Source organism: Python bivittatus, unplaced genomic scaffold, assembly GCF_059951505.1.
Source record: "Python bivittatus isolate LINGU-HERP-01145 unplaced genomic scaffold, Pbiv_v1 ctg000190_np1212, whole genome shotgun sequence".
NCBI classification, from domain to species: domain Eukaryota; kingdom Metazoa; phylum Chordata; class Lepidosauria; order Squamata; family Pythonidae; genus Python; species Python bivittatus.
In genome coordinates this window covers 2,022,410-2,050,280 of record NW_028277042.1, presented here as the reverse complement: position 1 = coordinate 2,050,280, position 27,871 = coordinate 2,022,410, and the positions used below count along the sequence as shown (strand labels likewise).

Below are 27,871 nucleotides of genomic sequence, written 5' to 3'. Positions count from 1 at the left end.
CCTGTTGCCTGTAAAAATTAGACCAGTGTTTCTCAACCTTGGCAACTTTAAGATGGGTAGACTTCAATTCCCCAGCCAGCTGGGGAATTCTGAGAGTTGAAGTCCACCCATCCTAAAATGGGCAAGTTGAGAAACACTGGTCTAGCGTAGCTTTTTGCTAGGATTCCAATGCATGATGTTAAATTTATTTTGTTAGCCGCTGTGGGCTGGTTTGCAGCAGGAGTGGGTAGGATACAAATGTGATAAATAAAATTTGGGTCAATCCACCAGTTTTCATGAACTTCTGCACTTCACATCCTATTTATCTTCACTTTGTTGGCTACCCTCCCTTCCTGTATTTCTTTTCAAGATATTGGCTAGCTTGACATGACTTTTTTCCTGTTCAGCTGAGAGCAAAGTCTTTCTCCCCTTGCATTTCTTAAGCTGAGAGAGATGTTCCAGTAAAAGAACTGTGCAGTGCTTGGTGCTCTCTGAGCTGGGTGGTTTCTTTGCAGATGTTTCATGACTCAACCAGGTGACATCACCACCACAAAGGATATGCACCGGCCTACATTTTTTAAAAAAACAAAACCGATCATTCTTTAAGATAGCCACAGACATTTTCAGTTTGTAAAAATAAATGAGAAGGATGTTGAGCATGTATTTCCCATATATTATCTCTACAATTGCCACTCAAGTGTCCTTTGAAGCCAGGGTTACTAACAGGGAGGCGGTCAAAAAAGTCAAGATGGCAGCTCCAGGCATGCGATCAAAGCCTGCCCCTTTCTCACATGCAAGATGTTGTGGCTGCCATATGACCTTTTGAATGCCCTTCCTGCAGACACCTTTGTGTGCAGCTTGACTTCTTTTCACTCTCCACAACTTTTCAAGCAAAACTGAAAGATGATCTTTGTTCAGAATGCTCTGCCCAGAAGGAAATTGATTTATTGCTTTTGGAAGTGGGCCCAGAAGGAAAGAGGAAAGGCAGAGGGGCAGACGGTGGGAGCTGGACATGAGGTTTGCCAGGAACAGGGTGGGCCAAGGTTAGTCCCGCACCCCCTACAGCCCTGAACCACCAGCCTGGCACAGAACACCCAGACAACTCAGCTATACTTTGCCCAGATGGAATCATCTGCGCTAATAAAATTTTTGTTTAATAAACGTATCTTAAATTTCAATGTACTCTCATAAATCCTTTACACCATAGGAATCTTTTTTAAAAAAATATTTACAAAGAGTCATACAAATATGGAAGGAAGACAAGGTCTCTGCCCTGTCGCCTCTGAGCTACTCAGAGTTATGACGTCGCCCACGTCCACCGAAGAAGGGTTTGACCGAGTCCCCGAGGAGGGGCTCCCGCAGGTGCTTCACGCCCCAAGCCCTCCTGGCCAGGACCAGATCAGATGCTGGTGCTGCTGGACTGCAGCTTCAGGCTGTTGGAAGTCGTGCACTGCATGGAGGACGACCTGCGGGACTGCAGCACTTTGGCCAGGTACCAAAGGAAGATGAGGAAGCCTGCAGAAACAGGAGGAGGCCACGGAGGTTAAGCCGCCCCTGTTTCAATCATAGCATTTTCCAACCACCAATGAAGTGATATCAGCCTTTCACATGATTTTTACTTTGGCACAACAGTGGTTGGGTGATTAGAAAATGCTATATATCACTGATGTAGAAATTACAAAGCCCAGGCACAATGTTAAGTTCATAAAGCAGCTGATGTTCAAAACTTAGAATCCAAAATTGAACAATATGCCGAAACTGAGCTAGTCTTGGCTTTAAAAACTCATATTACAGAGGGAGAAAATAACCTAAATCTTGGTTAAAAAATACAACAGCTGTTTGCTTAAGTGAGAGCCAGTTTGGTGTAGTGGTGAAGGCACCAGACTAGAAACGAGGAGACCCTGAGTTCGAGTCCCGCCTTGGGCATGAAAGCCGGCTGGGGGACTTTGGGCCGATCCTTCCCGCTCAGCCCTGGGAAGAAGAAGACAAACCACTTCTGAAAACCTTGCTAAGAAAACATGCAGGGACTAATTATGTTGTAACCACAGAGTAAGCGGTAAATTTATACTTGTACTTATTATAACTTGCTGTAAAGAAGATCGGAAGCCACTTCTTCGTATCTTTTTCTTTCTTTTCCATTTTGTTTTTACTTTTTTTCCCTTTCTTGCACTTTTAGCTTTCTCTTTGATTTCTTTCTTTTTCTTTTCTTTTTCTTACTTTATGTTAGTTTGTATTAGTTTTTATCTTCCTTTTTAAAAATCTTTAATAAAAAGTCATATACTGTGTGTGTGTGTGTGTACAAACAAACAAACTGCAGGGACTTGTCCAGACAGTCACCAGGAGTCAAGACTGATTCGAAGGCACCCCCCCCAAAAAAAGTTCGCTTATCATGCTCGGGCCAAAGAAATAAACTATTATATAACAGAAATCACACAATATCCCAAGACAATAGCTGGATTTCCACACTGCACCTCAAACCACCTTACCTCATTTTATTTAGTCTAGCATGCTGTGCAAACCCAGCCTGTGGATATTGTGGGATAAGACAGCCATTACCCCAAAATCACCCAATGGGAATTTGAATCTGGGCTTTGAGTCCCAGCCCCAACACCTTTACCACTACAGTAGATTGGTTAGGTCCATGACATTGGCTGGACGTGGATTTATGTTCTACCTGGAGATGCTGGAAGGCAGTCTAAGACATCTACAAGCAAATCATGGGCTTTGCCTCCCATCCTCTTAGGGTCTGCTTCACTGTCACAAGCTGAAGCTCGGATCAAGTTGAAAAGATGATGCCATAGGCAAACTGCACCCCCACAAACACACATATATTGTGTTATGTGAAAATCCAGGGGACAAAAAAATGATAAAGCAGCATCTCAAGACTGAGGGGAGCAGCATTAATTACTGACCTTGAAGAGAGTTGATGATGGTGAAAAGGTAGACTGCCACCAACTTGAACGTCCCGGAAGCGAACGCAAAGAAGGCCAGTCCCCATGGGATGCCCAGGACACAGCTGAGCCCCAGAAGCATCACCACATATTCCCAGTGATGCTCTCGATGTCTCAGCTTGAGAATCTCATACACCATTGTGGCCAGCATGATGCTGTTGAAGAACAGCACCAAGCTTAAATAGCCCAAATTCAGGAAATTGTTGATCTCTTTTTTGGTAATCCAACAGCTGGAGAAAAAGAGAAAAAACAGAAATATGAGTCTGTGCACTAGTTAACCAGGTGGAAGGCACACGGTTCGAGTCCAGCCTTCGCGTTAAACAGGGTGAGCTCCTGTTTCCTCCCCAGTTCCTGTCAACCCAACAGGTCGAAAACTTACGTGAGTAGATAAATGGGGACTCTCACTCCGGTGGGAGGAAAAATGCTGGCGGCGCCTTGCAAAAAGGAGTCGGGAGCAGTTGCTGGTAAGCGCGAAAAACCGCACGCGCCCAAAAAGGGCGCGAAGCAACGGAAACCCCGCCTCCTGCGCACGCCAGCTGGGCTCTGCCCTAGGAAGGAGGCCATGGCAAACCACTTCCGAAACAATTGCCTTGAAAACTGCAAGGACTCGTCCAAGCAGTCACTGCAGAGTCGGTAACGACTGAGCGCAGATAAAAAAAAAAAAAAAAGGCACACAAAAACTGGAATACGAACCCTCAAATAGGCTGAGAAATTTTCTTTAAACTGACCCCTCCCCAAAAGACAGGACTGTCCAAGACCCCCTGGTGCCACTCATGTATGTGGTGCATCACACCCTCCCTGTGGTCCAAGCTCATCCCATATGTTGGATCTCAGCATCTGCTACCCAGAGGTTGGCAGCTGGTAATCCTCAAGGAGAAATGCATCTTTCTGAATGGACAGTGGGGGGCGCTCCTGTCCTACCCCCAAGAACTTACATGGTTGCTTTGGTATATTTATCAGGAGACTTGTAGACCTTAAAAGAGGAAGGGCCGTAGTACGACTGATCGATCGCAAAAATTAGACACACCATGAATATGGGGAGACCTGCAAGAGGAGAACAGCCTGAGTAAATGCCACACCTCTTCACCATCCAGCCCCTGTTCACTGAACTCCACAACAATTGTTAAAAGATAAGTTTAAAATATTCAAGCTAGGAAAAAAGTGGGGAAAAAAAGCTTAGGTAAAATATAATAGTTCCAGAGTAGTAGTGAAAGAGGCAGATCCAAAACAAGGATGCAAAAAACATCTGTCACTCACCCCAGCCCACAAGGGAGAGCTTAACAAGTAAGCATTTGATGTAGGAATTGAAGACTTCAATCACCAGCCGGTAGAGACTGTAGCCCTCAATGGCCATCCAGGTCAAGCATGCAAGCACGCCAAAGTGCAGGAACATGCCACCAGCTTTGCAAGCCATGTCACCTCTGGTAGGAGCTAGGAGAGCCCCGATGAGGAAGCCCATGTCAAGGAGAAAGATGGCCCAGAGGAGATTCATGTGCACATAGACAATGTGGTCTCTCTGCTTTTTCCTGTGAAGAAGAAAGAGCATCATACTTCTCTTCTCTCTTTGCATGAGGCCCCAAGGTGTTTTGATACTCCACCCCTTATCCTTAAAGGGCAGATGCATAACCTGATGCTCTTCAGATCTTCTGCCCTGCAGTTCTCACGGTCAATTGCTGTTCACTGTGCTAGCTGGGGCTCACGGAAATAGGAGTCAAAATCAGCCCCAGCTCTATCCTTCTTAGAAAACATATATGTATCAAATGCACACAGACTTCCACCCTCCATTGACTGCATCCTATGGTGCCCCCTTCCCATTGAGATGGCAGATGAATGTCCCACTCATATGGCAAACTGCCATGAGCCCTGCATTCCAAGAAAGGCCCATCTGGGAAATTCTGCAATCATCTTCCATGGTCTGGCTTTGGCAATTCATCACCAAGTTCAGTTTGTGAAACTACATGGGGGGGGGGGTGACCACTTGGGGAAATAACAAGGTAACAAAATCCCACCTCATTTCAAGTTTGGTGGTTACTGGGAACAGCCTGCAAATGGTAAGTTTCAGCTTGTGGCTACATCATTACATGGGTTCACAGCCATGTATGTGACTCAGAGCTGGAAAAATTATTTTTCCTGATGCATGCAGAGATGTACATACTAACAGGTATGCATTACCATAAGATTGTAATGAGTATTATTCTCAGGTCTTCTGGCTGCTTTTCTTATGGCCAACACATGCCTGAAAGTGCCATCCCACTGCTAATTTTTCCTACTTCTTTCCCTCCCTGCTCTCATAGGGTTTTTCTTCACTGAGATCCACTGCATGTCTTTCCTTGCTCCTCCTTCAGAGCTACTCTCTAAATTTCTTCTGAAACTTCTGAGCCCTGCTCCCTCCAGAATCCCAGCTTAGAGCAAAATATTAACGTATCCTACCTCCAGCAAAGAAAGAAGATGATGACAAGTGAAGCTAGAGCTGAAATGATACAACCAACATAAGTGACAATGGTCAGGCGTTCAAGGTCGTTCTTGCCTATACCTGAGTGGGGCACCTGTGGAAGGGAAGGAAGGAAGGAGAAGATCTAAGAAATGTAAAAGGGCACAAAGACCTTTCAGCAGCTCCACAGCAGGGCTGAAGGAATCATGTCCTTCTGAGTGTTGTTGGACCACAACTAGAAGAATTGGCAGGGGGCAATGAGGCCCTCATTCAGGGGACAAATCCGTGACAGATGGCTGTCTATCTTCCTCCTGAACACATCCAGTGAAAGGGAACTTGTCATCTCCCTGGTTAAATGGCTCTACAACCAAACTGCTCTAACCATTACAAAGCTTTTCCTATGATTCAGCTACAATCTGTAACTGAGATCCATGATTTTGTGTCTTGTGCTCTTGGTGACAGAGATCAGACCTTCACCTTCTCCTACGCGACATGCTGTCAGGTATATGAAGCGTGGAATCATACAGTTCCTCTCCCCATGATATGGTGCCTTCAAGTCAGTTTTTGATTCCTGGTGACTGCCTGGACTAGTCCCTGCAGTTTTCTTGGCAAGTTATCTTTACTCAAGGCTAAACAGGCCCCCCTTCTCTTAATCTCTCTTTTAGGATTGGTTAATTGTCCCTTACTTAGAACCTGTTCCAGTTTGTCTGAATCCCTCTCAAAGTGTGGTTCTCAGAAATGGACCTAATCTTTGAGATGGATTCTGACCAATGAAGTTTAAACCTATGAATAGTGAAACTATTCCTTCTCCTAATTTTAAAATTATATATCCATTGATGCAACCTGAAATTGCATATTTAGGAGTCATGTCACACTGCTGAGTCTTATTTAAAATGTGATTCACCACAGTTCCAAGATCTTTTTCATATGCGTTATTACCAAGCCAGGTATCCTTCCTCTTATGCCTGCATATTAAATTTCTTCTTTCCAAATGACGAACTTTGCATTTTTCTTCATTAAATTTCATTTTGTTATTTTCTACCCATTTCACAAACCCAGGAAGATCATTTTTAATGTTAATTCTGTCTTTTATTAGCCATCCCACCCAACCTTATGTCATTTGCAAGTCTGATGAGCACTCCTTCTACTTCTTTGTCCAAATCATGTATGAAAATGGGACACCCTGTTGATACCTCCATTTTAACATGGCAATGTTGATTAGCATTCTATGCCTTTCAAGTGATGTAGTGAGTATACAGGATGGCCTTGAAGGACAGAGAGAAGATCTGTTAACAAGACAACTACCAAATAAACATGGCTTAAACCCAGACCAAGAAAGTGGCTTATGAAAACACCTCCGACAGTGACCCCCAATTCACGTGAAGATAAAAGAGGAAGGAAGAGAAGCACATTCAGACTTGCAAGATTCTATTACTATAGCTGTTCTAATAAAAGTAGCTTTCGGTGCGCACATCAGTTTCTTACTCTGGTGTACCTTATAGGACTGACCTGAAAGTCATGACATCCAGGCCATACTTCACTAGCTAATTAGAATGTTATGGGGTATGACATAAGAGTTTTGCTGAAGTCAAATTATATTATGTAAACAGCAGTCCCACAATTTATGAACCTGATCAAAACAATGAGATAAGGTTAATCTGGAAAGACTTGCTTTTAAAAATCTAAGCTGGCTTCTGAAAATTACTGCATTTTTTCTAGGGCGCCTCCAGATCAATGAACTTTGGCAGGAGGGTGCTGCAGAATATAATTTCCAGCAAGGACTAGATCCCCCTTGATATAGGATCCCATCTCCTAGGGCAGCTGTGTCTCACTACAAGATGTTTGATTCTACTGTAGGAAAACAGTCCACTGGACTTACATTTGTCCATTTTCTCCAGCAGAGACAGGACTTCAGTCCACACATATATGAGAAAGGGAAGGAAAACTTTTTCAGCAAAATGGTGTGGAGTTCACATCTCTCTCCCTTACTCCTACATTTATCAAATGTTCTTTCCTTGAATTCTCCTTCTGGCTTGTCATTCTGAAATTGGGCATTGAGTTACTTTCTCATGTGGACCTTCACAGTACATCCAATGTATCATTTTCTTTCTGACTTTTCAGTAATTTTTCTGTGCAACTACATAGACTTTTTCTGTTGTTTCTCAATTTTTCCTTGCTAGAATTGTTTTAACTATTTTTAAGAATTCCTACTCATTTTGGCCTTCTTTTCCCATTAGCTTCCTCTCCCATGGAATTCATCATGGATTCATTAAAGTCCACTTCCTTGAAATCCAAGTATGCATTTGTCTACATTCAGCTTAAATAAATATCAAGTATTCCACTATTATATGGTCAAATTTTCTTGGCAAGGATCAAGGGTAGCTGATCTCCTTAAGCCTTCTTATGCCCTCACCACTGGCCAGTCTGTCTGAGCTTCTGGGAGTGGTGGTCCTGCATCATCTTTTGTCCCCATGTGCTCTGCAGGATGCTGATATGGGGATTGGTACTCACCATGAGCACAGCAAAGAAGGTGAGATGGTCACAAAGGCAGGTTGTCTGATTTTCTTCTGGTATCACTTCACAGCCTGATGTATTCCACTTGCCGGGGTGGCCACCTAAGATCAAAAGGAGAGACTACTTTAGAGATGATTACCTTGAAGGAGAAGGAATGAAAGAGCCCACAAACCACTGAGTGGGTGATCTTTTGGTGCTACTAATAGTAGCACAGTGAGGAGCAGTAGTTTTAGGTATATTGTCCCTCTGTCCCAGGCTGATATGGGAAGGCTAGAAGGATCCAGAAGGTCAGCCCATACTCCTTCCTAGATCAGTGTCATTCCACTTCTAAAGCAGAGCAGCAGTGGAAGGAACAGCCCCATTTCCCAGACACCCCACCCCACTTCCTTGGGAATCTGTCCTATTTTTCAATATTCACTGGCCCAGATGAGGATTTTGGATAGTTCTGAGAAGGCAGAAAAAGAAATCAGGACCTGATGGGGCACATCAGCATAGCTCTACTTTTATGGTTGGAGAGGGTAGAGTTTCTTTGAGTTCACCTTTTCTTCCCACCAGCCCCCCTTCTGACATCCTAGGATGCAGCTTTCAGGATTCCCAACCAGCACAGACATGGAGGTTGTGTCACCCAAAGAGTAGCCCAGGTGTTAGGCAGGGGCTAGAATGACCCAAGCTCAAATTTCCAGGGGTGACTTTGAGCCCAATCTCTCAGTCCAACCAACTTCACAGGGTTGTTGTTCTGAAGGTAACATGCGGATAGACTCTTAGGTATGCTCCTTAAAATTCCAGAAGAAAGAGATGATATAACAGAAGGAAGAGAAGAAGAATGTATTAATAAAAGAGGAAGAGTGATTCTGGACCTTGACTCATCCTTCTTCCCAGACTTCTTTCCCCTTCTGACATATCTCTGGTTTGGATACAACTGGAACATTTATTCTTGCTAATGTAGCCTCCACGGAAGAGGCTCCCGGTTGGGCATTTGCCTGAGTCACTCTCCTTGACTTGCTGCTTTCATGGCCAGAACCATGACTCACACGGAAACTCACAGGGCTGGACTGCTCTGGAGCAATCCTGACCCATCTCCACTTTCCAGATATAAAGATGGGCTTCCCAGGTTATCAGAAAGAAAAGTCAGTTTAATCAATTAGCATTCTGGAAAGCAGAGATTGGCCTATTTAGTTCCTAATCTTTGTAAAGCTGCATTTTGCACAAATGAACAACTGGAAGAAACACTGAAGGAGAAGCCCAAAGCTTCTTTCCAAATCTTGACCTTCACACCCCCAACTTCCTTGGACACTTACGCTTGGAGCCCATAACCCAGAACACACACGTGGGAGTCAAATTCTTCTGAAATAAAACCAAAATTCAAAGAGTGAATGTAGTGCGTGGCATTTTTTTAAAAAAAACATAAAGTACAGGGAAATGTCATAATTGATATATAGTTTTTGTCTTTTTTTGGGGGGTGTACATGTGGTTTGTGTGAGTCACTGAGAAGATTCCAATCTTCAGTCAATGCTGTGTATTGGATGGACTCAAGATTTGCTCTCCACCCATCATTCAGATGACAGATCATTATACCAGCATGAGATCTGTTGTTGTCCCATTGCCAACCCTTCTCTTGCCTCAATTGTTTCTGTTTCCAGTCCCTGCCTGTTCCCTGCCTCCCTCCAAGATTTTGGGCGACAAAGCCCAAACAGATTTGACACTTGTGGAGGCTGCTGTTGGATGTAGATATTTTATTTATTTAGAGAGTTCATTTATATCCCACATGCTTCCAGCCAGCAAGCCAACCCACAGCTGTTTAGAGCAGAACATAATAACAGTCCAAGCTAAAATAAAATAATATCCCCCAAAAAATCATGAAACAATTTAAAATTGTAAACAAAGCTTACTACACCAGGTCAATAAATTGAAGCAATGAACATACCAAAGAACAAGCATAATTTAAGGTATCATCATCTCCCCGCCCAAAGATTAGATTGGTCCCCACCCTACCGGCTTTTCACAAAGTCTTAAAGATGTGGTTCTACCAATGGGCTTGGGAACCCAAATGGGTGGTGGAGCCCTGCACTGGCCATGTTAATTGTTGTTGGGTTTTGTACCTTGACTGCCAATTCTGGTTATATGGTTTTTATATGGTTTTTAGTTTTTTTATATAGTTTTAACAGTTGTTAGCTGTCCAGAGTCATAAATTTGAGATAGGTGGCCAGATAAATTGAAATAATCAATCAGTTAATCACTCCATGACCCTGGAATCTCTTTCTCCAGTCCTTCTTATTAGAGGTTTGTCAGCCAGCACTAAAATACTTCCACCCATGACCAGAAACATTTCAGTTAATTATCCATGATTTGGGGCTCAGCAACCTTCACCAAACCCCACCAGAAAGCACAAGAGGAGGGTTAATATATTCATATTCATATTATTATGCATATTAATATTATTACCATTTTTCAGATTGAAGGTGCTGAATAATAATTCTCATATCTCAGATTGAAGAAGGCTGCTGTACCAGCTCACACATAATTTAAGTAAGAAAACCACAATATATGACTCAGCATATCCCATATCACAAGAATGAAGAAACTTATGAAAAATCTTGATATAGGTCTTCATTGCACTGCAAGCAAGCCAGGATTAGGGCGATGGGAAGAGATTTCAGACCTACCTGTAGTTGGTGGTGTGAAAAGGATATTGATACCCGTTCATTTGGGGACAACCCATGGACTGACGTGTTCCCCACTGAGATGCCAATCACTTTTCCACCAAGGATTGGGAGAGAATCGTTATCCTGCCAGAAACAATGTTTAGATGATTAGATAGATAGATAGATAGATAGATAGATAGATAGATAGATAGATAGATAGATAGATAGATAGATAGATGACAGAGATATAGATACATAGATAGAAAGAACAGATGATAGAGATACTGTAGATAAAGAAGAGAGAGAGAGAGAGAAGGACCATCTTCTTTCTCTCTCTCTTTCTGTGATGTATAAGAAGGGCAGAGGAAAACTCTGGCAAGCTTTCAAGATTTTGTTATGATACTCCACAACAATAAAGTAGCATTCCTGGAATCCTTGTGGTGTCCATTTCTTGACCTGGCCTGCCTCTAAGGGATGACAGTTATTAGTCTAGAAATCATGCACAGATCATTCCCTGCTTGGTTTTAAGAAGTCTGGGTCTGTACTGATATATGCATATTTGGTTCAGATATGGAACAAAATAGGGTGGTGGTTGAGGGCAAGCAGTGGATGGAAGACACGGAGAAGATCCTGGGCAGCTGATATACCATGGCAGTGCCATTCGGTGTTGGGGGAGAGCAGAGGAAGGAGGGAAGGAAGGATGGCTCTGGAAAGGTGGGCCATACAGAGGAGAAAGGGGGCAAATTTGGGGTGAACTATATTATTCCACATTACGGATATGGGAATTAATTTATTTATTTTAAGAAGAGGCTGGCCACCCCTAACTCTCATGGAAGGTTTAATTCAGTGTTGTCCAAACTTGGCCACTTTAAGATGAGTGGACTTCAACTCCCAGAATGGCTGGGGGAATTCTGGGAGTTGAAGCCCACTCAATTTAAAGTGGTCAAATTTGGACAACACTGGTTTAATTGGTCTTCCTGCATATGACAAAGAGTCAGACTTAATCAGTATTTCCCTACCTGGGTGACTTCAAGATATGTAGACTTCAATTCCCAGAATTCTTAGCAATAGCCATACTGGCTGGGAGTTCTGGGAGTTGAAATCCACTTATCCTGAAAGTTGCCTAGGTTGGGAAACACTGAACTATATGATGTTTGTGGTCCCTTACAACTCTTCGAACCCATCATTTTAAGATATTATCCAAGTTTGAATTTCTGAATGCATGCAAAAAATTATTAAATAAATGATAGCTTTCACCCAAACTTCATAGTTCTCTGACTTTTGCAGTGCTATTTGCCAATGCTATTTTTTTTAAGTGCATTAGGAAAAAAGTCTGTACAGAAATGTGTGCATTAATGAAAATAATGCACAAAACACAGAGGAATCTGTTTTCAGAAACTCTGTACAGGTGAAACTCGAAAAATTAGAATATCGTGCAAATGTTCATTTATGTCAGTAAGGCAACTCAAAAGGTGAAACCAAGATATGAGATAGACGCATTACATGCAAAGTGAGATATGTCAAGCCTTACTTTGGTATAATTGTGATGATTATGGCGTACAGCTTATGAAAACCCCAAATTCACAATCTCAGAAAATTAGAATATTACATGACATCAATAACACAAGGATTGGAAATAGAACAATATCGGACCTCTGCAAAGTATAAGCACACATATGTACTCAGTACTTGGTTTGGGCCCCTTTTGCAGCAATGACTGCCGCAATGCGGCGTGGCATGGATGCTATCAGCCTGTGGCACTGCTGAGGTGTTATGGAAGACCAGGATGCTTCAATAGCGGCCTTCAGCTCTGCTGCATTGTTCGGTCTCATCTCCCTCATCTTTCTCTTGGCAATGCCCCATAGATTCTCTATGGGGTTCAGGTCAGGCGAGTTTGCTGGCCAATCAAGCACAGTAATCCCATGGTCACTGAACCAGGTTTTGGTACTTTTGGCAGTGTGGGCAGGTGCCAAGTCCTGCTGGAAAATGAAGTCAGCATCCCCATAAAGCTCGTCTGCGGAAGGAAGCATGAAGTGCTCCAAAATCTCCTGGTAGACGGCTGCATTGACCCTGGACTTAATGAAGCACAGTGGACCAACACCAGCAGATGACATGGCTCCCCAAATCAACACAGACTGTGGAAACTTCACACTGGACTTCACACATCGTGCATTGTGTGCCTCTCCATTCTTCCTCCAGACTCTGGGTCCTTGGTTCCCAAATGAGATGCAAAAGTTGCTCTCATCAGAAAAGAGGACTTTGGACCACTGGGCAACAGACCAGTTCTTTTTTTCTGTAGCCCAGGTAAGACGCTTCTGATGTTGTTTGTTGTTCAGGAGCGGCTTGACAAGAGGAATACGACATTTGAGGCCCGTGTCCAGGATCCGTCTGTGTGTGGTGGCTCTTGATGCACTAACTCCAGCCTCAGTCCACTCCTTGTGAAAGTCCCCAACACTTCTGAATGGCCTTTTCCGGGCAATCCTCTCCAGGCTGCGGTCATCCCTGCTGCTTGTGCACCTTTTTCTACCACACTTTTCCCTTCCACATAACCTTCTATTGATGTGCTTTGATACAGCACTTTGGGAACATCCAACTTCTTTTGCAATTACCTTTTGGGGCTTTCCCTCCTTACGGAGGGTGTCAATGATGGTTTTCTGCACAACTGTCAGGTCAGCAGTCTTTCCCATGCTTGTGGTTCCTACTGAACCAGCCTGAGAGACCATTTAAAGGCTCAGGAACCCTTTGCAGGTGTTATGGATTCATTAGCTGATTAGAGTGGGACACTTTGAGCCTAGAATATTGAACCTTTTCACACTATTCTAATTTTCTGAGATTGTGAATTTGGGGTTTTCATAAGCTGTACGCCATAATCATCACAATTATACCAAAGTATAATATCTTGACATATCTCGCTTTGCATGTAATGCATCTATCTCATATATTGGTTTCACCTTTTGAGTTGCCTTACTGACATAAATGAACATTTGCACGATATTCTAATTTTTCGAGCTTCACCTGTATATTTGGTAAAACTGCAGCCAGAAATGCATGATTGTGGAAATTTACAGTGCAACTTATTTTTCTGTAAAAAGTAATTTCTACTTTGAAAAATGAAATGGGAGTTCCTAAAAGAAAAAAAAACCTGAACTTCTTATCTAGAAAAAATAGAAACTAAGACTGAATTTCAAATGAACTAAAATTGACAGATTTATTATCCCTGCTATCCTCACTCTGCATTCTTTTTGCGGGGGAGGGGGAGAAAATGGACAAACCACCAAAAAGCAAACTTAAAAACAGGAAACAGTGTTGGTGTCTACTGTTAATATGAGAAGACAGTTGTTCTCCTGGAAGCCTGTAATGCCTATAAGTTTAGCTGGTCTTTAACTTTGCTGAGATGTAAGGATGGTGGGGGTTGGGTGGGGTGGGGTGGCAAGCCTTTCTCCGTGCCATTACCTTGAAGAGCACCGGGCTCGTAGCTGCTAACATCACAACTCGTCCCTCCTGGTCGACCCGACGCACATGTTTGGATTTTGCTAAGACCGTTTTTGACAGATTCACTTGGAAATAATGGATTTCTTCATCCTGAAAAATAGAAGATGGCACGTAAGAGGCTACAATTGGAAAGGAAGAAAAACAGTTGCTTTACTAAGGGAAGGCTGGGAACATTTATTTCCCGCTGGGTCTCCAATGGGCAGACATATGGTTTGCATCTATTGGTTCTGGCAACCAGGCCTGCACTGCTGTCTACGATTGTCCAAATGTCATGCCACAATTCTCAGCTCAAAATTATATACATGTACTGTAAGTGTACTTATTAGAAAAGTGAATGCATAAAATGGGTTAGATAAAATGTATTTATTTATAACATTTATAAGCCACCTCACTCTAAAGGGTACAAAATATGTATATTGAGAGGAATGATCCAGGATATCAGTGTGTTTTCTTGCAGATTTATGTTTAAAAAACCGCCAGACATGACGACATTGAAAGGGAAAAGTGGCAATGGAGCGAACTAGAACTTGATAGATTTATCATCTCAACTTTCTAGAAGGAGAACCACCTTTGTGTATAGTGGCAAAAAATCAGGAGTCTGGTAGCATCTTTGCAAGTAGCAAATTGTATTAAAAGGCATCCGTTTCTGTGGGCTGCAGCTCACGAAAGCTTCTGCCTTTTAATAAAATTTGCTAGTCAGAAAAGGTACTACCAGACTCCACATGATGTTTTGCATCTCAGCTCTTTACTCACCTTCACGGGTACCACAATGGGCAGGTTTTCAGGTGTTTGTGATGGAACGTTGTACACATTGGCATGTATCTTTGATGTCTCAAATCTCTTGTAATCTCCTTGGAACTGCATGTCTACCAATGTTGACTCCAAATGTTGGAGGTATCTGTTGAGAAAAGGGGAACTGGATGGGTCTAGGCAACAGTTCCACAGGTGCCCACCTCCATCAAAGAGGCAGGCTGCCATTTCACTGGCCTTTCTTGGTCCAGCAGGCAGCATCATTTGGAGCAAACCACAATGATGTTAGAAAGACAACACACATACAGTACAGGTAGTCCTCATTTAGTGACTGCCTCGTTTAGTGACCATTCACAGTTATGACGGTGATGAAAAAGTAACTTTATGACCAATCCTCAGACTTATGACCTTTGCAGGTTTGTAAATCAAAGGAAAGCTGAAGGAAGATTATAAGCACAGTCAGAGTTTCACTTAGCGACTGCTTTGCTTAACGACCAAATTGCTGGTTCTAACTGTGGTTGCTAAACGAGGACTGCCTGTAGGGTCATCATGCACATGCTGCCATTGCACAGCTGTGTCCTGACATCCAGTGCAAGTACTAAGTCACAGCATTTGTGCAATGATATCCTGCACACTCCATTGTTCCTTCCCCTCCCCGGATGCCCATGCCAACAGAGGCTCAATTTACTCATTGAGAATATGATTTGTTTAATTTAAGTTTAGTGAGATCTGTGAACCAGCCACTGTAGTTTTAAATTGTGGGTTCCCTACTGGAAGCAGCTGGCCACTATTACCTCATCAACCACTTACATGTAAAATGAATCATAGCTTAACACAATGGATCAACCCAAATAGGTTTGGAAGTCAAGACTATGGCCCATTATAACCATCACAGGATATTTCCTGAATAGTTGCCAACTTGACTTGTAGACATTTAATTCTTGAAAGCTACATTTGACATCAGGTGAGATGCAGTTGCCACCATTGTCTTGTGATCCAGTCAAATGCAACTGATATGCAAAAATATAGGAAACTCAGACCACCTTGGGGAGCAAGAGCGTCACAGAGAAAGCCTCTCCCCATATGTCTAAGGAAGGTGCTGGCTGGGGCCAGACAAAACTGCTCGTGTTCTGGAAAAGGAGCTCTATCAGGCAATGGAGGGCGGACTAAGGATTGGGGAAACTAAGGAGAAAAAAACCAGAGGCAGAAAAGAGAAGGGAGAGGAAAGTGCGTTCAGGCTCTTGGTGAAAGGCAAAGGAAAATTAGCATTTTGTATTATTTTGGGGTGCTGCGTGTCATCCTGGGAACACCTGGCTGGGAAGAGCAGCATGCAAATTTTAAAAGCAAACACATAATGAAGGGGAAGCGGACTCCAAGGGAGAAAGGATGAATCAGCCAGGTTGGCAAAGTTCAGAGGAGGGGAAAAATTGAAGTCCAGCTGCAGGCAGGCACGAGAGGAGGTGAGCTCCCACCAGAGGTGCTCTGAAGCACAAGTGCTACACCCAAACCCAAGAGAGATGAACTGCTGAGCCTGCAAGGAAGAGGAGCAGCGTTCGCACTGGGCCTCCACAGTCTTTTCCAGGCTGGGAAGAGGGTTCTCTCTTCCTTAGAGACTCAGCTAGGTTGTAATCCAGGGAATGGTTGCAGTGAAGAAACCATTAAATGGCAAGCTGTCTTTTCTTCCCCAATACAGACACACGTTAGCCCACGCATACTCACAAAAATGGATCCTCACGTATGGAACTCCTGCTTTGCCAAGGACGAGTCAAGACACGTTCTAAGTTCATCAGTTTTGATTCTATTCTTCTAATTTCTTCTTCCACATCGCTTGTTCCATTTGGGTTTCCTTTCCCCCAAACTATTGTGTAAAGCAGGAAAGAAAATAAAACAAAACTACCTTGCTGACCTGGAGTCCCTCTTGAGAAGCATCCAGCAATTTATCTTAGAAGGGAAGGCAAGACATTGTGTTCCATATGAATGGAGAGGTTTTTACATTACCTGGAAGCTGGAAAAGGAGAAGGAGAAGGTAAAATAGTATCCTGGGAGCTCTGGTCTCAGTCCATGGGATCCAGCAGAGGCTTGATGTTGTAATCATGGTCTTATACGAGCCAGGTTTCTTTGCACAACCTCTAATAGCTTGGCTGTCCTTCAATGCACCTGGAAGAGTGCACAATTCTAGAAGTCAAAACCTCATCACTGTATTTCTGCCAGGGGTAGCTAAGCTACCATGTGGGAGCTGATCCTGGAATTGGTTCTGTTTTTAAAGTGGGCCCCTGATCAATATATGGTGCAAACCAAACTTAAGCCCCTCCCTTCCTCCCCACTGATTTCCATGGAGGAGACATCAGCAGGAGCTCCACTCTACCCCAGGTGGGAGATACAATAATGGTGGTGCGTCTTTAATATCTAGAAAGAGAGTTGGTCCATGTAGTTGGATTAGTGTCTTTCTACACTGACTTTCAGTCCACCCCAGGATCATTAAAAAAAAAATTAACAAACAATAAGGGGAGTTCGAGACGACAAAGTCATCACAATAAGGTTAGGAAGAGCAAGGCAATAAAATACATGGAGGGGGATGACTGTTAATTTGCCTAGCAATGACCCCTAGTCAGTGTGTGGCGTATGGATTTGAGTGGCCTGGCTGGGAGTTGAAGTCTGCACATTTTAAAGTTGTTGAGGTTGGGAAACACCGATCTATGGAAAGCTAAGCCAAGCTTGTTTTATGTAGCATCACCCCCAGAATGACATTTTCCATTCATCTTCCAGGGCAGGACCATCACCAGCCATAATTCAGGGGTGGAACGGTTCTCTGGCCAGTAAGAAGGCTTGCAGGATTCCCCAGCCTTTGCCAGTTGGGCAAGGTGAAATTGCCACCAGCAGTCCCAATGCACCCTTGTCTCCTTCCATGGGGTGGCACTGGCAGAAAGGGGGTGGACATCCCATTCTTTATCTCCAACCAGGAAGCAAAGGTTCTGTGGCTGCATTGTTCAAATATATCTCGATCTCTGCTGCTGTATGTTAACCTGACTTACTTATTAATAAAATAAGCTTGAGGTCCGAAAAAAAAACCCAAGCCGACCTTTTCTTAAGCAAGCAAGCAAATAAGCACAATAAAATACTGAAGCACCCAGCACCTAAAATGACTTTGATAAAACACTGACGCAAAGTATATATTACTTTTTAAAAACTCAAATATGAAAGAGCGGCTTCCCCATTTTCTGTCTGAATCAATCACGCAAAGAGTACGCAGAATGACAACCCTGATTCAGATGAAGTTCTGTGTTGTCTGAGCAAGATCAGAAGACTAGAAAGAGTTTTTTTTTACTCATCTTTCTGCCTTTCCACAGTTGCACAAGACTTACCACAAAAAAATCATTCTAAAGGCATTCAAGGAAATTAAGATCAGAAACAAACTGGGTCAGCAAAATAGAGCAATGGAAAATTCAGAAGTAAACAGGATTTCAGAAGTAAAGAGGTGAAAAGAGATGGAATTCATGATAATTGTGAAACATTTGCTTTACTGACAAGTATATAAGCAAAGCAGAAGGAGAAGCGACGCGGTGTCCTTGTAACACAAACCTTAGAATGTCTTAGAGAACCACCAAGATGGGACATTTTGATCTTGTTTCCTTTGGAGCATTTGTCTAATGCAATTGATTTTCTTGATGTTTATATATGTGGAAGTACTTTGATTTTTGTTTTAACCTAATTTAAGGATATGTATGTCACTCAGAGTTGTCAGGGATTGAAGCAACATATAAACGCAGTAAGTAATAAACAACATTTCCAGCAAACTCTGACCAGAACGTTCATCCCTCTCCTTTCTTCTGATCTGCCAACTCCCATTTCTCTGGCCTTCTCTTTCTAACACACCCAGTCCTGACTTCTAGCTGGATGCAGACCAATGCCTCCAACTGCTGATCGTATCTCATCTGTAGGAAATCAGGTCTTAAATATGAATTCCCACTACTCAGACTGCCACCCATTGACCATCTCTGGACTAGTCACCAGAATTCTCTACACCAAAGGAATTCTTGCTTCACAGGTGTGGCCCTTTTTTAGGACAGTTAGAGAAAAAAAGGGTTTTTTGCTCTTGCTTTTATCCACCACATTGATTTTTTTTTTTTAGCTTCCCAGTCTAACCTACAGCCCTGAGATTTGCTAACCAAATCCAAACCTGATTAACTTTTTCAAGCCCAGCCAAGGTCAGCTATACACAACAACCTGCTGCGCCAGAAGAACAAATTCAGCTCTTTGCACTCAGTCCATCTCTCTTCCTGGCTGCAGAAAAAAATGGAATATCGCGCTCCACTGGTTTTTTTTAGAACAATTAATTCAAACATCACATTAATTAGATCTGAAAGATGTGAATGGACCCAGCCCAAAAGGAGGAAGGATATAAAGAGATTTAAACCACTTACATTTCTCTTTCATTTGTGATATACTGTATGTAGTACACACCCACCCACACACAAAGGTGAATGAAATAAATAATTGTAATAAATGGGAAAAAAAATCAACCCAGATTCTTTGATGATTAGAAAGGGTAGAATATGGAAGAAGGGAACCAAGATGTAACCTTAGAGGGAGAGGATAAAACATAAATATATCTGTAACTGCTGTAAAGAAGATCAGAAACTGCTTCTTTATATCTTTTTCCTCTTTCTTTCTTTTCTGTTTCTGTTTCTGTTTCTGTTTCTGCTTCTGCTTCTGTTTCTTTTATTTCTTTCTTATTTACTCAACAGTTTACCTTCTCTTTTTTTCCCCAAATTTGTACTTCTTTTAATCTGTAAAAAAATTATTTAATAAAAATTAATTGGAAAAAAAATCAACCCAGATTCAAACTGGCTACAAATGAAGTTCCCTTGAAAATAAAGCCCAGAGCCTCTAACCATGAGTACTACGTATCAGTTCATCACATCCTGGAAGAAATTCTCCTGGATGAGAACCTTCCAAATTCCCAAAAGTTGGCCAAGGACATGCCTGGGGGAAAGGGATTAGAAAAGGCCAAGAGAGCAGCTGTGCCCATGATGTATCATAGAAGCCCTGCCCCTGTCTCACACGTGTCACCGGGCTTCAACCACATGGGTGTGCTGCCATCCTGACTTTTTTGACTCCCTTCCCAGGATGCCCCTGCCTTTGGCCATGTATCAAGGAATTCTGGAAATTAGAGTCCCAACAGTTGAAGAAGAAGACTATTCTGAATTTTGAAGTTTCCAGACAAGTTCCAAGGCTGAATCTTAGAACATCTTAAGTCTGACCCTGGCTTTCTGATCTTCCACAAAATCTCCCACGTAAAGATGCCAAAAAGTTGCAAAACAGAAGTCACCATTTCTGCTTGATGGAAGTTTCCCACTAGATTTTCTGGGGTAAAAAAAAAATCATTTTTAGAAAATGAACCCTTCATTTTATCAATCAGTACTGGGCTAATTTGTGTGTGTAGGGGGGTGCCTTCGAGTCAGTGTTGACTTCTGGCAACTGCCTGGGCAAGTCCCTGCAGTTTTCTTGACAAGATTTTGGAAGTGGTTTGCCACTGCCTCTTTCCTAGGGCTGAGAGAGAGTGACTGGCCCAAGGTCACCCAGCTGGCTTTGTGCCTCAGGCGGGTGACTAGAACTCACAGTCTCCTGTATCTAGCCTGATGCCTTAACCACTACGCCAATCTGGCTCTCTATGGGGTAATATACCAGTGGTAAAACATCTTATACCAGTCTTCTCCAAGTATAATATTCAGTGCAAATTTGATGTTTTTCTTTCATAGAAAGAGAAACTGAACAATGTCCCACCACTATGGTACCTCTTATTCAGGCAAATGTTCTACCCACCCTTCCAACACAAAAGACCCTCCAGAATGTCAACGTCATAACAGCTTTTTGGAACATAACAGGGGGAGGGATAGTCTTACACATGGAGGCAAGCTATTCCAGAGGGAGGGTGCCACCATCCAGAAGCTGAGCCTCAGGGTCCCTGAAGAAGACCCTTCCCATTCTTGATCTCACTGGACAGGCAGACTCCACTCGGAGCAGGTGATCTTACAAATACTCAGCATCTTGAATTGTACCTGGAAGCTGACCAGCAACCAGTGCAGCTCCTGGAGCAGAGGGCTAACCATACCAGGCCAGTACTATCAAGCCACTGCTTGTGTGCCAGCTGTTACTTCCAAATAGTCTTCAAGGTCAGCCCCATGATGAGGAAATTGCAGTAGTCCAAATGCAAAATGACAAAAGCATGAGTGACTGTCAGCAAAGACTCCCAGTCTAGGAAGGGCCACAAATGGCACATAAGTTGGGCACAGTTTCAATGCCATCTTCAATCAATGCCTTTTTCACCCATTCTCAGCTTCCTCAGAAGATCAGCCCTCATAATACATCGGGAGAACCAGCAAGTGAAGACACTGCAAGTTTTCTTTTCCCCACAGCATTTTTTGCAAAGAGCTAATCAAAAGGAACGTTATCTATTCAGTCATAAGAAAATACGAAGTTTCAGTCTGATGTGGAAAGTATGGCAAACTCCTTCCTGAAACAAAAATAGCTTATTCAAAAAAGGGTCCAACTGATGTCTATTCTTCCAGGTATAAACGGCCTGAATGAGATCATAGCAGATCTGGGAAGCATCAGTGTCATCAAGGAATTGCCTAATCTAGGGGTTTTTTCAAACTTGTTCTATGGTTCCCCATAGTTCCATGAGAACTTGATGGGGTTCTGTCAGAGAGATGGGCTAAAAGAAAAATCACTCTGAGGCCCACAATGCAAATTGGCCTCGGATGTGAGTGAGTACCTTGGTTGATGGGACAAGGGTCTTCTCCCGTGTTTAGTAAGCATCTTTTTGAAAACAGGAAAGCCCTGATCTGGTTGTGCAAGGGGAAACAAAGAGGGGAGAAAGAGGAAGAGATTTGTTGGATGACAACTTGGGGAAGGAAGTACCACGCAAACGTAGGAGGAACATTTATGATCTTTGGGCCAATGAATTCTCCTACAGAAGCCATAGCAATTTTTCTAGGGTACTGTCAGCCCTACATGGTAGATCAGATCAGGAAACAGACTGTACAAGAAGACTAGAACTGACTGACAGGCAGTATTAACAGGAACTTTGTTAAAGTCTGATTGTGCTTTTCCTCCCCTCCCTCTTACACCCCAGGGAGTCAGGGGGAGTCAGCTTGAGACTTTTTCTAATACTTCCCCAACCCCTCCCCAGGGCTTAACCTATGTACCTTCCGTTATTCTAACCACTTCTTCCCCAACAGCATCTCCATGGCTTCCTACAGGTACCGTGCAAAGGGCAGCGTTTGTCAGCTGACATTTAGAAGCTCCACCCTCACCTTCACCCCTCCAGGGTGCTCCTGATAACTCATCACTCATGCCTTGGTGGGATTTTTTTTTAACCAACTGGTTCCATGGCATGAAACAGCGTGAAGACCCTTGGCTTAACCCAAACCTATACAGCTATAGATAAAAACACATTCCTCTTCCTGTTTCTGTCCTCACAAATGACTTAATCTTATAATCTCTTTTCTTACTCCACGCAATAAAACAAGCCATAAGCTAACCAAATTAGATGGATTGGCGCAACACATCAAACTATCCAAAACCTCGCCAGGGTTAATGCTGAGCGAGATTAGGAAGCTGTGGAACCCCACAAGTGCCTCTCTCCACGGTTCCAACAAGATAGAGATTTGGAGAGCGGAGCTTTGCTGTTTCGTGTGTGGAAGAAGAGAAGGCAGGTTTATGCTTGCCTGCCACTTTCACCGTGCTTGCCAGTTCCAACCACTTCCCCACCACCAACAAAATAAGAGGTGGTTGCTTATTTCAGTCTACCTGCACAACCCTGGTGGGATCCTCCTCCCTGCTCTCTGGGGCTATTTCTGCCCTCATCTCTGCCCTCAAGTTTCTTTCAATCACATGATTTTAAACTTGAGAGATGCCCAAATGGGATAAGAGGGAGGAGCAGGGAAGCAAAGCTCAGGCAGAGCCCTGAAATCTGACCCTCTCCACTTCCATGGCAAGGGCCTGATTGGTGGAGGTTTCCCCCATATCCAGTGACGGGCTGAAGGAGGGCAGCACCAAGCCAGAAGAAAAGCCAATTGTCTTGTTACCCTGCACACACACCAGGCAAGTCAACTCCATTTATCAGTCCCTCAGAACAAAGGCAATAGAAGCGGGTTAAAGATTGGGAATGGGGACAGCACATGTTATACTGGAATAGTTTTGTACCAGTTTAAGGGGGTAGATGGCCCCTAAGCTCAGCAGTGAGGAAAGATCCAAAGCCTCCCCACTGGTTTCACCATCCCTTCCCTACAGTATGTGGGGAAGGCTGAGCAGGGCTAATGCAGGGTGGATACAGGGTTCAATTCTCTGATTTTAACATGGGAAGTCAGCAGATAAACTTTATCAGCTCTGCCTTCCTGCTCTTCCTCCAGAAATGCTTTAGAAGGGTAGACAGCAAGAGAAACCTGGATTTACCCTGCTGCTCTTTTTCAATCTGCTTTGGGTTTTTTTCTTGATCCGCTATTTTCCCCCAGTCCCTTCTCTTTCATGCTTCTCATTCCTGGACTCCTGCTCTCTTTTTTTCTGAACTTTGCTAGAGTTTGTCAGTTTCTGTATTTAGCCCGTCTGAACTACTTCAGCTGTTTCAATTCCTCTTTCATTCCTTGTTCAGTCTTTCCCACAAACGTAGACTGTTTTCTTTTAAATACTCTGGTTTCTTTTTTCTCTGGTGCTTCGTCTGCCTCTGCCTTGTTCCCTACTGAGGGGTGTCTCACAAAACCTTCAGGCTGAGCGGGGTCCTTGAGCTTATCAAATCTAGCCCCGTGCTCGGTGCAACCAGAATCTACTTTCCTGTAACTTAAATCCATGTTTCCATGTTCTGCATTGTGGGATGAGACAGAACAGGCCAGAGAGGTCCACAGGGTATGCCCAAAAAAGTCAAAATGGCAGCCATGATGGTGCAATTGAAGCTCCACCTGTTTTTTATGTGCATCGATGCTTTGATCGCAGCTCAATCAGGGCAAAGACATAATGCAGTTGGGCATGGCCACAATGTTTTCCATTTGAAAAGGCTGCACCCTCCGGTTGGGGCCCTTCCCACCGAATCATCCCTTCCTGGCCTCTCCACAACTCTTGGGCACACTAGATGGTGGTGCTGGGGATTTATGGTAGACCAAGGGTGGAAGATGTCCAAGGCAAAGGTGGCAACCTAGAGGGCAGGGCAGAGGCTGGCATTAAGTGGCCATTTCTTCAGTCTGGGGGAACCTGAAAGGCTTGATCATTCAACTGAAAGAGCAATGCCAAAGGACTCCATGCTCTCAGCCCCACACTCTTCAGCCATGGGTTTCCCCCTGTGAAACCTCTCCAGCTGTGGATGTGAGCTTCTTTCTGTCCAGCCTTCCAGAGCTGGGAAGCTGAGGAGCATCTCAGAAGGCAACTGGGGACATGGGGCAAGGAGAGGGCCTGAGTGTTGGCTGGCATGCCCCAAATTTGCTTGAAGGGCACCAAATGTGACAAGAAGACAGCCCTGCCGCAGCAGATGGATGAGTTGATCAGGACTGTCCCAAAAGGTCAGGTTTCAAGAGAAACTCCACGTTCACTGGGCAAAACACCTGCCACCATTCCTTTCCAGCTAGCAATGAAGGGCCCGCAGAGTCCTCTACCAGCCACTGACCAACTGCTCCCCCACAGTCCTCAGCAGGCAGAAGAGGGGGGTTTCTTTACCAGGGTTTGAGGCACCCAACCAAGGATGGTGGGCAAAGCAGAGCTATCCCTTGACCCTTTTCTTTCTGAGAATATGGAGGAGCTGTTTGGCACACTCCTGGGCTACCAAGCCACTGGAAGCCCTGGGATGTCTGTCAGGTCTGCCAACCCGCACCCCACCTCCTACACCTGAGTTGGAGCAGAGTCAACCCCCCCCCTTCAGGAACAACTCATCTAAGGGTCTTCTCCTTCTGCTATGTCCAGCTTTCTTTTTTCTTTTTCAATTTTAGTTGCAGTCTGTAAAGGCCCAATTCTGACTGCTCAGCTAGAAGCTGGCCTGAACCAAACACCTTTTTAAGAAACAGCCACAAAGCTGAACTTTGCAGCCAGAATTACACTTTCAGTTCCCCTGCTAACAGCGCAATCATTCAAGTAGGGCTTTTTAGTATCTTAAATAACATCCTTAAAGGGAAACCAGTTATTCTACAAGTCAATTGTCAGCTGCCTTAAACCAAAAGAAATTCCTTTTCCAAGCATGATTCTCACAGACTTCTCTTTAGCGAGATTAGTTGAGAAGAAAGCGATGGAGTTGCAAGAATTCCTGTAACTGAACTATTTTAAATTTAGAACCAATAAATTGGTGTGCATACATAACAGTCTCCTGAATCTTTATCTGTCTGGAAACCAAGCATTCCATCACTTAAAAAATTAAAACAAATTCATTGGAAAATGAAGGGCAGTCTGGTCCTTGAAGAGAATAAGTTTAAATCTCCTGTATCAGATGAACTGTATCCTAAGGTACTTAAGGAAATGGATGATGGTCTGGCCAAACTCTCCTGTCTTGTCTCTGAGAAACCCTGGAGAACTAGAGAAATGTCAGATGGCTGGAGGACACACATCCTTATCTTTAAGCAGAAGGAAAGAGAGATTCAGCAAACAACAGGCCAGTCAGTCTGATTTCAATATTTAGGAAGATTCCAGAGCAGGCAGAAAGAGGTCAGTGTATAAGAATTTTGAAAATGCAGTGATTACTAGGAATCAGCATGGATTTGTTCAGAACAAATTTGCCAAACTAACCCTGTCTCAGTTTTTTCAATCATCAGCTTCCTTAATAGAGAGAGGGAAAGGTGTCAACATAATATACCTTCACTTCAGCAAAGCACAGAATAAACCACCCCCATGACATGTTGATTAGTAACCTGGTGTGGGCTGCATGGAATGACAATTAAGGGTGTGAGAAGGAAATCCCCCATGTCAGCAGGAACTCAAAGCATCCCATTTGTCTCACCCTACCATTGTTTATCTTAACAGCAGTCAAGGCATACGATTAAATTATAGTAAGAATGGGCTCACCTAAAAAGATAGCAGGAAGAATCAAGAGTCTTCCACCCCAGCCCAAAATTAAACAACTAAAGACCTAGCGGGAAGGGCCGACATTCCTTGGAGCCTTAATCAAATCATAAAAAAGATTTCTTCCCCGAAGGGATCTACATTCCAGTTAGACAGTACCAGATAAGGCAAACACAGGAAACCCCAGCTCAGTTGCTTGACCTTAGACCACTCCCTTCTAAAGATCTAGTCAGTTTCACCAGAGAGCGCTCTCTCTTGGAATCCCAGCTAATTTCCTTTTCTGAGAATTCCTAGAGGGAATTCCTGCACACCTTTCAAGGGACAATAGAGTCTTCCCTATAAAAGGAACACCTGAGGAAACCCGGAGTGCAGCCGCCCCGACAGCTGATCGTCTTGTGTATCAGGCTCTCGGAAATAAAGTCTTCTCTCTCCTTCAAGCAACTGCCTGCGTGTTTGTTCCCGGCTCGGAGACGAACCTCGTAAGCTTTCTTTCTAACAGGGGATACACAGCTGGCTCGAAAATCATACCCAAAGGGTGCGCATAAATGGTTCTTCATCAAAGTGGAGACACATACTGTGGAGATGCTTCAAGGATCATCCCTGGGGCCTCTTCTGTTCAATAGTTGCATTAAGTGAATTAGGTGAATTAAGTGAATTAGGTGAAGTGATAGAAAGAATGCTTATCAAATGTTCAGGTGACACAAACGTTTGGGGTGGGGGTGGGGGTGGGGGTGGGGAATGAATAGCTAGTATCCTAAAAGACAGAAATAGCATTCAGGACCATCTGGATGGGTTAGTGCAGAGGTATCCTTGGGGTGTGTGTCAGAAAGTCAAGAGGGCAGCCACAAGCATGTTATTGAAACGCACCCCTTTTTAATGTGATGCCTGTACTGTGGGCATTCAGTTGCATAGCTGTGGCCACGATCTTGACTTTTTTTACCGCCACACCGCCACACCCCTGGGTTAGGGAAATGGGTTAAAAACAACAGAATGAAATTTAGCACACTCCACCACAGAGCTCTTTGCTTGGAGATCAGCTACCTGATGCACAACTGCAGGATGAGACACACCAAGCAAGTCTTGCACAAAACTTCTCAGAACAGTTGCCAGCTGCGCACCGAATGTGAGCCAGCCAGCCAAGTGGTGCGGCTGGAAGAGAAGCGAGAGCCAGGGGAGGCTGCATCCGTAGCAGTACCATTTCCAAATCACGGGAAGTCAGGTTCCCGTCCGTGCTGATTTGGTCAGGCCCCTCCATCTCAAACATGATCTCCAGATCTCAACTCCCCACTTTAAGGAGAGAAATTAGGGCCGGGAAGGGGACCAGGAGACCCGCCAGCGCATCCCTAGGAAGCCAGAGGGTAGGGGATGGTCCGGGTCAGCATGGAGAAAAGGCGACCCGGGCGGTCAAGACCAGTCCTCTCCCCGCCGCTCGGGATTTGGTTCTGGGTTTCAGTTCCAGGGAGCAAACCCCAGCTGGATGCTAGGGAAGGGGCCCGGAGCAGTGAGGGGCGCCCCAAACGCAGGCTGGCCGCTCATCTGTCAGGGATGCTGAATCCGGATTCCCGCAGAGAGCGGCGGGGTCGGGGGGAGACTATAAGGGCCGCCCCCAACTCTAGAGTCCAGGGCTTTTCACGACCGCTTCCATCACCTGACTGGGGGCGAGGGGACCTGGCGGCCAGGGGGTCCGGAGGGCCCCGAATCGGAGGGCGCAACGTATCCCCCGAGGTGACGCGGCTTCTTGCAACCCGGCTTCTCGCCCGACCTCGTAAGAGGAGGGCAAGGAAGCGGCCCTGGCGCCTTGGATTCGCCCACACCACCGCCTCGGGCTCAGGATCCCCCTCCAGGGCAGCCGCGTGCTCGGAGCGCCCAGGTGGGCAGACGCAACATTGAGGCGGGGAGCCTCCTCGCGAGCCGTCGAGGATCGGAGCCTCGCCGCCGCTCCCGCAGCCCCTCACCTGCCGCCCTCGAGACTCCTCGCCCGGCCCGCGGAGCTTTCCTCCGCTGCGGCTTCCTCTCCGCCGGCGCCGCGAAGAACACGAGCGAAGATCCGAGCAGAGTTTGGCCTCCGCCGGCCGAGG

At 44.4% G+C, this 27,871-nt stretch overlaps 1 protein-coding gene across 1 annotated transcript; it reads right to left on the bottom strand.

Moving 5' to 3' along the window:
• Positions 1–1,115: 1,115 nt before the first annotated feature.
• LOC103055381 (adhesion G protein-coupled receptor G1) lies at positions 1,116–27,871 on the bottom strand. Its single transcript, XM_088135883.1, has 13 exons — positions 27,749–27,871; positions 16,758–16,916; positions 16,479–16,617; positions 14,763–14,907; positions 13,971–14,099; positions 10,539–10,661; positions 9,174–9,219; positions 7,873–7,976; positions 5,361–5,476; positions 4,188–4,456; positions 3,866–3,974; positions 2,892–3,160; positions 1,116–1,494 (listed from the first exon to the last, which is right to left on the bottom strand). The coding sequence occupies exons 2-13, from the start codon at positions 16,852–16,854 to the stop codon at positions 1,379–1,381; spliced, it is 1,662 nt and encodes a 553-aa protein (XP_087992009.1). The 5' UTR covers positions 16,855–16,916; positions 27,749–27,871; the 3' UTR covers positions 1,116–1,378.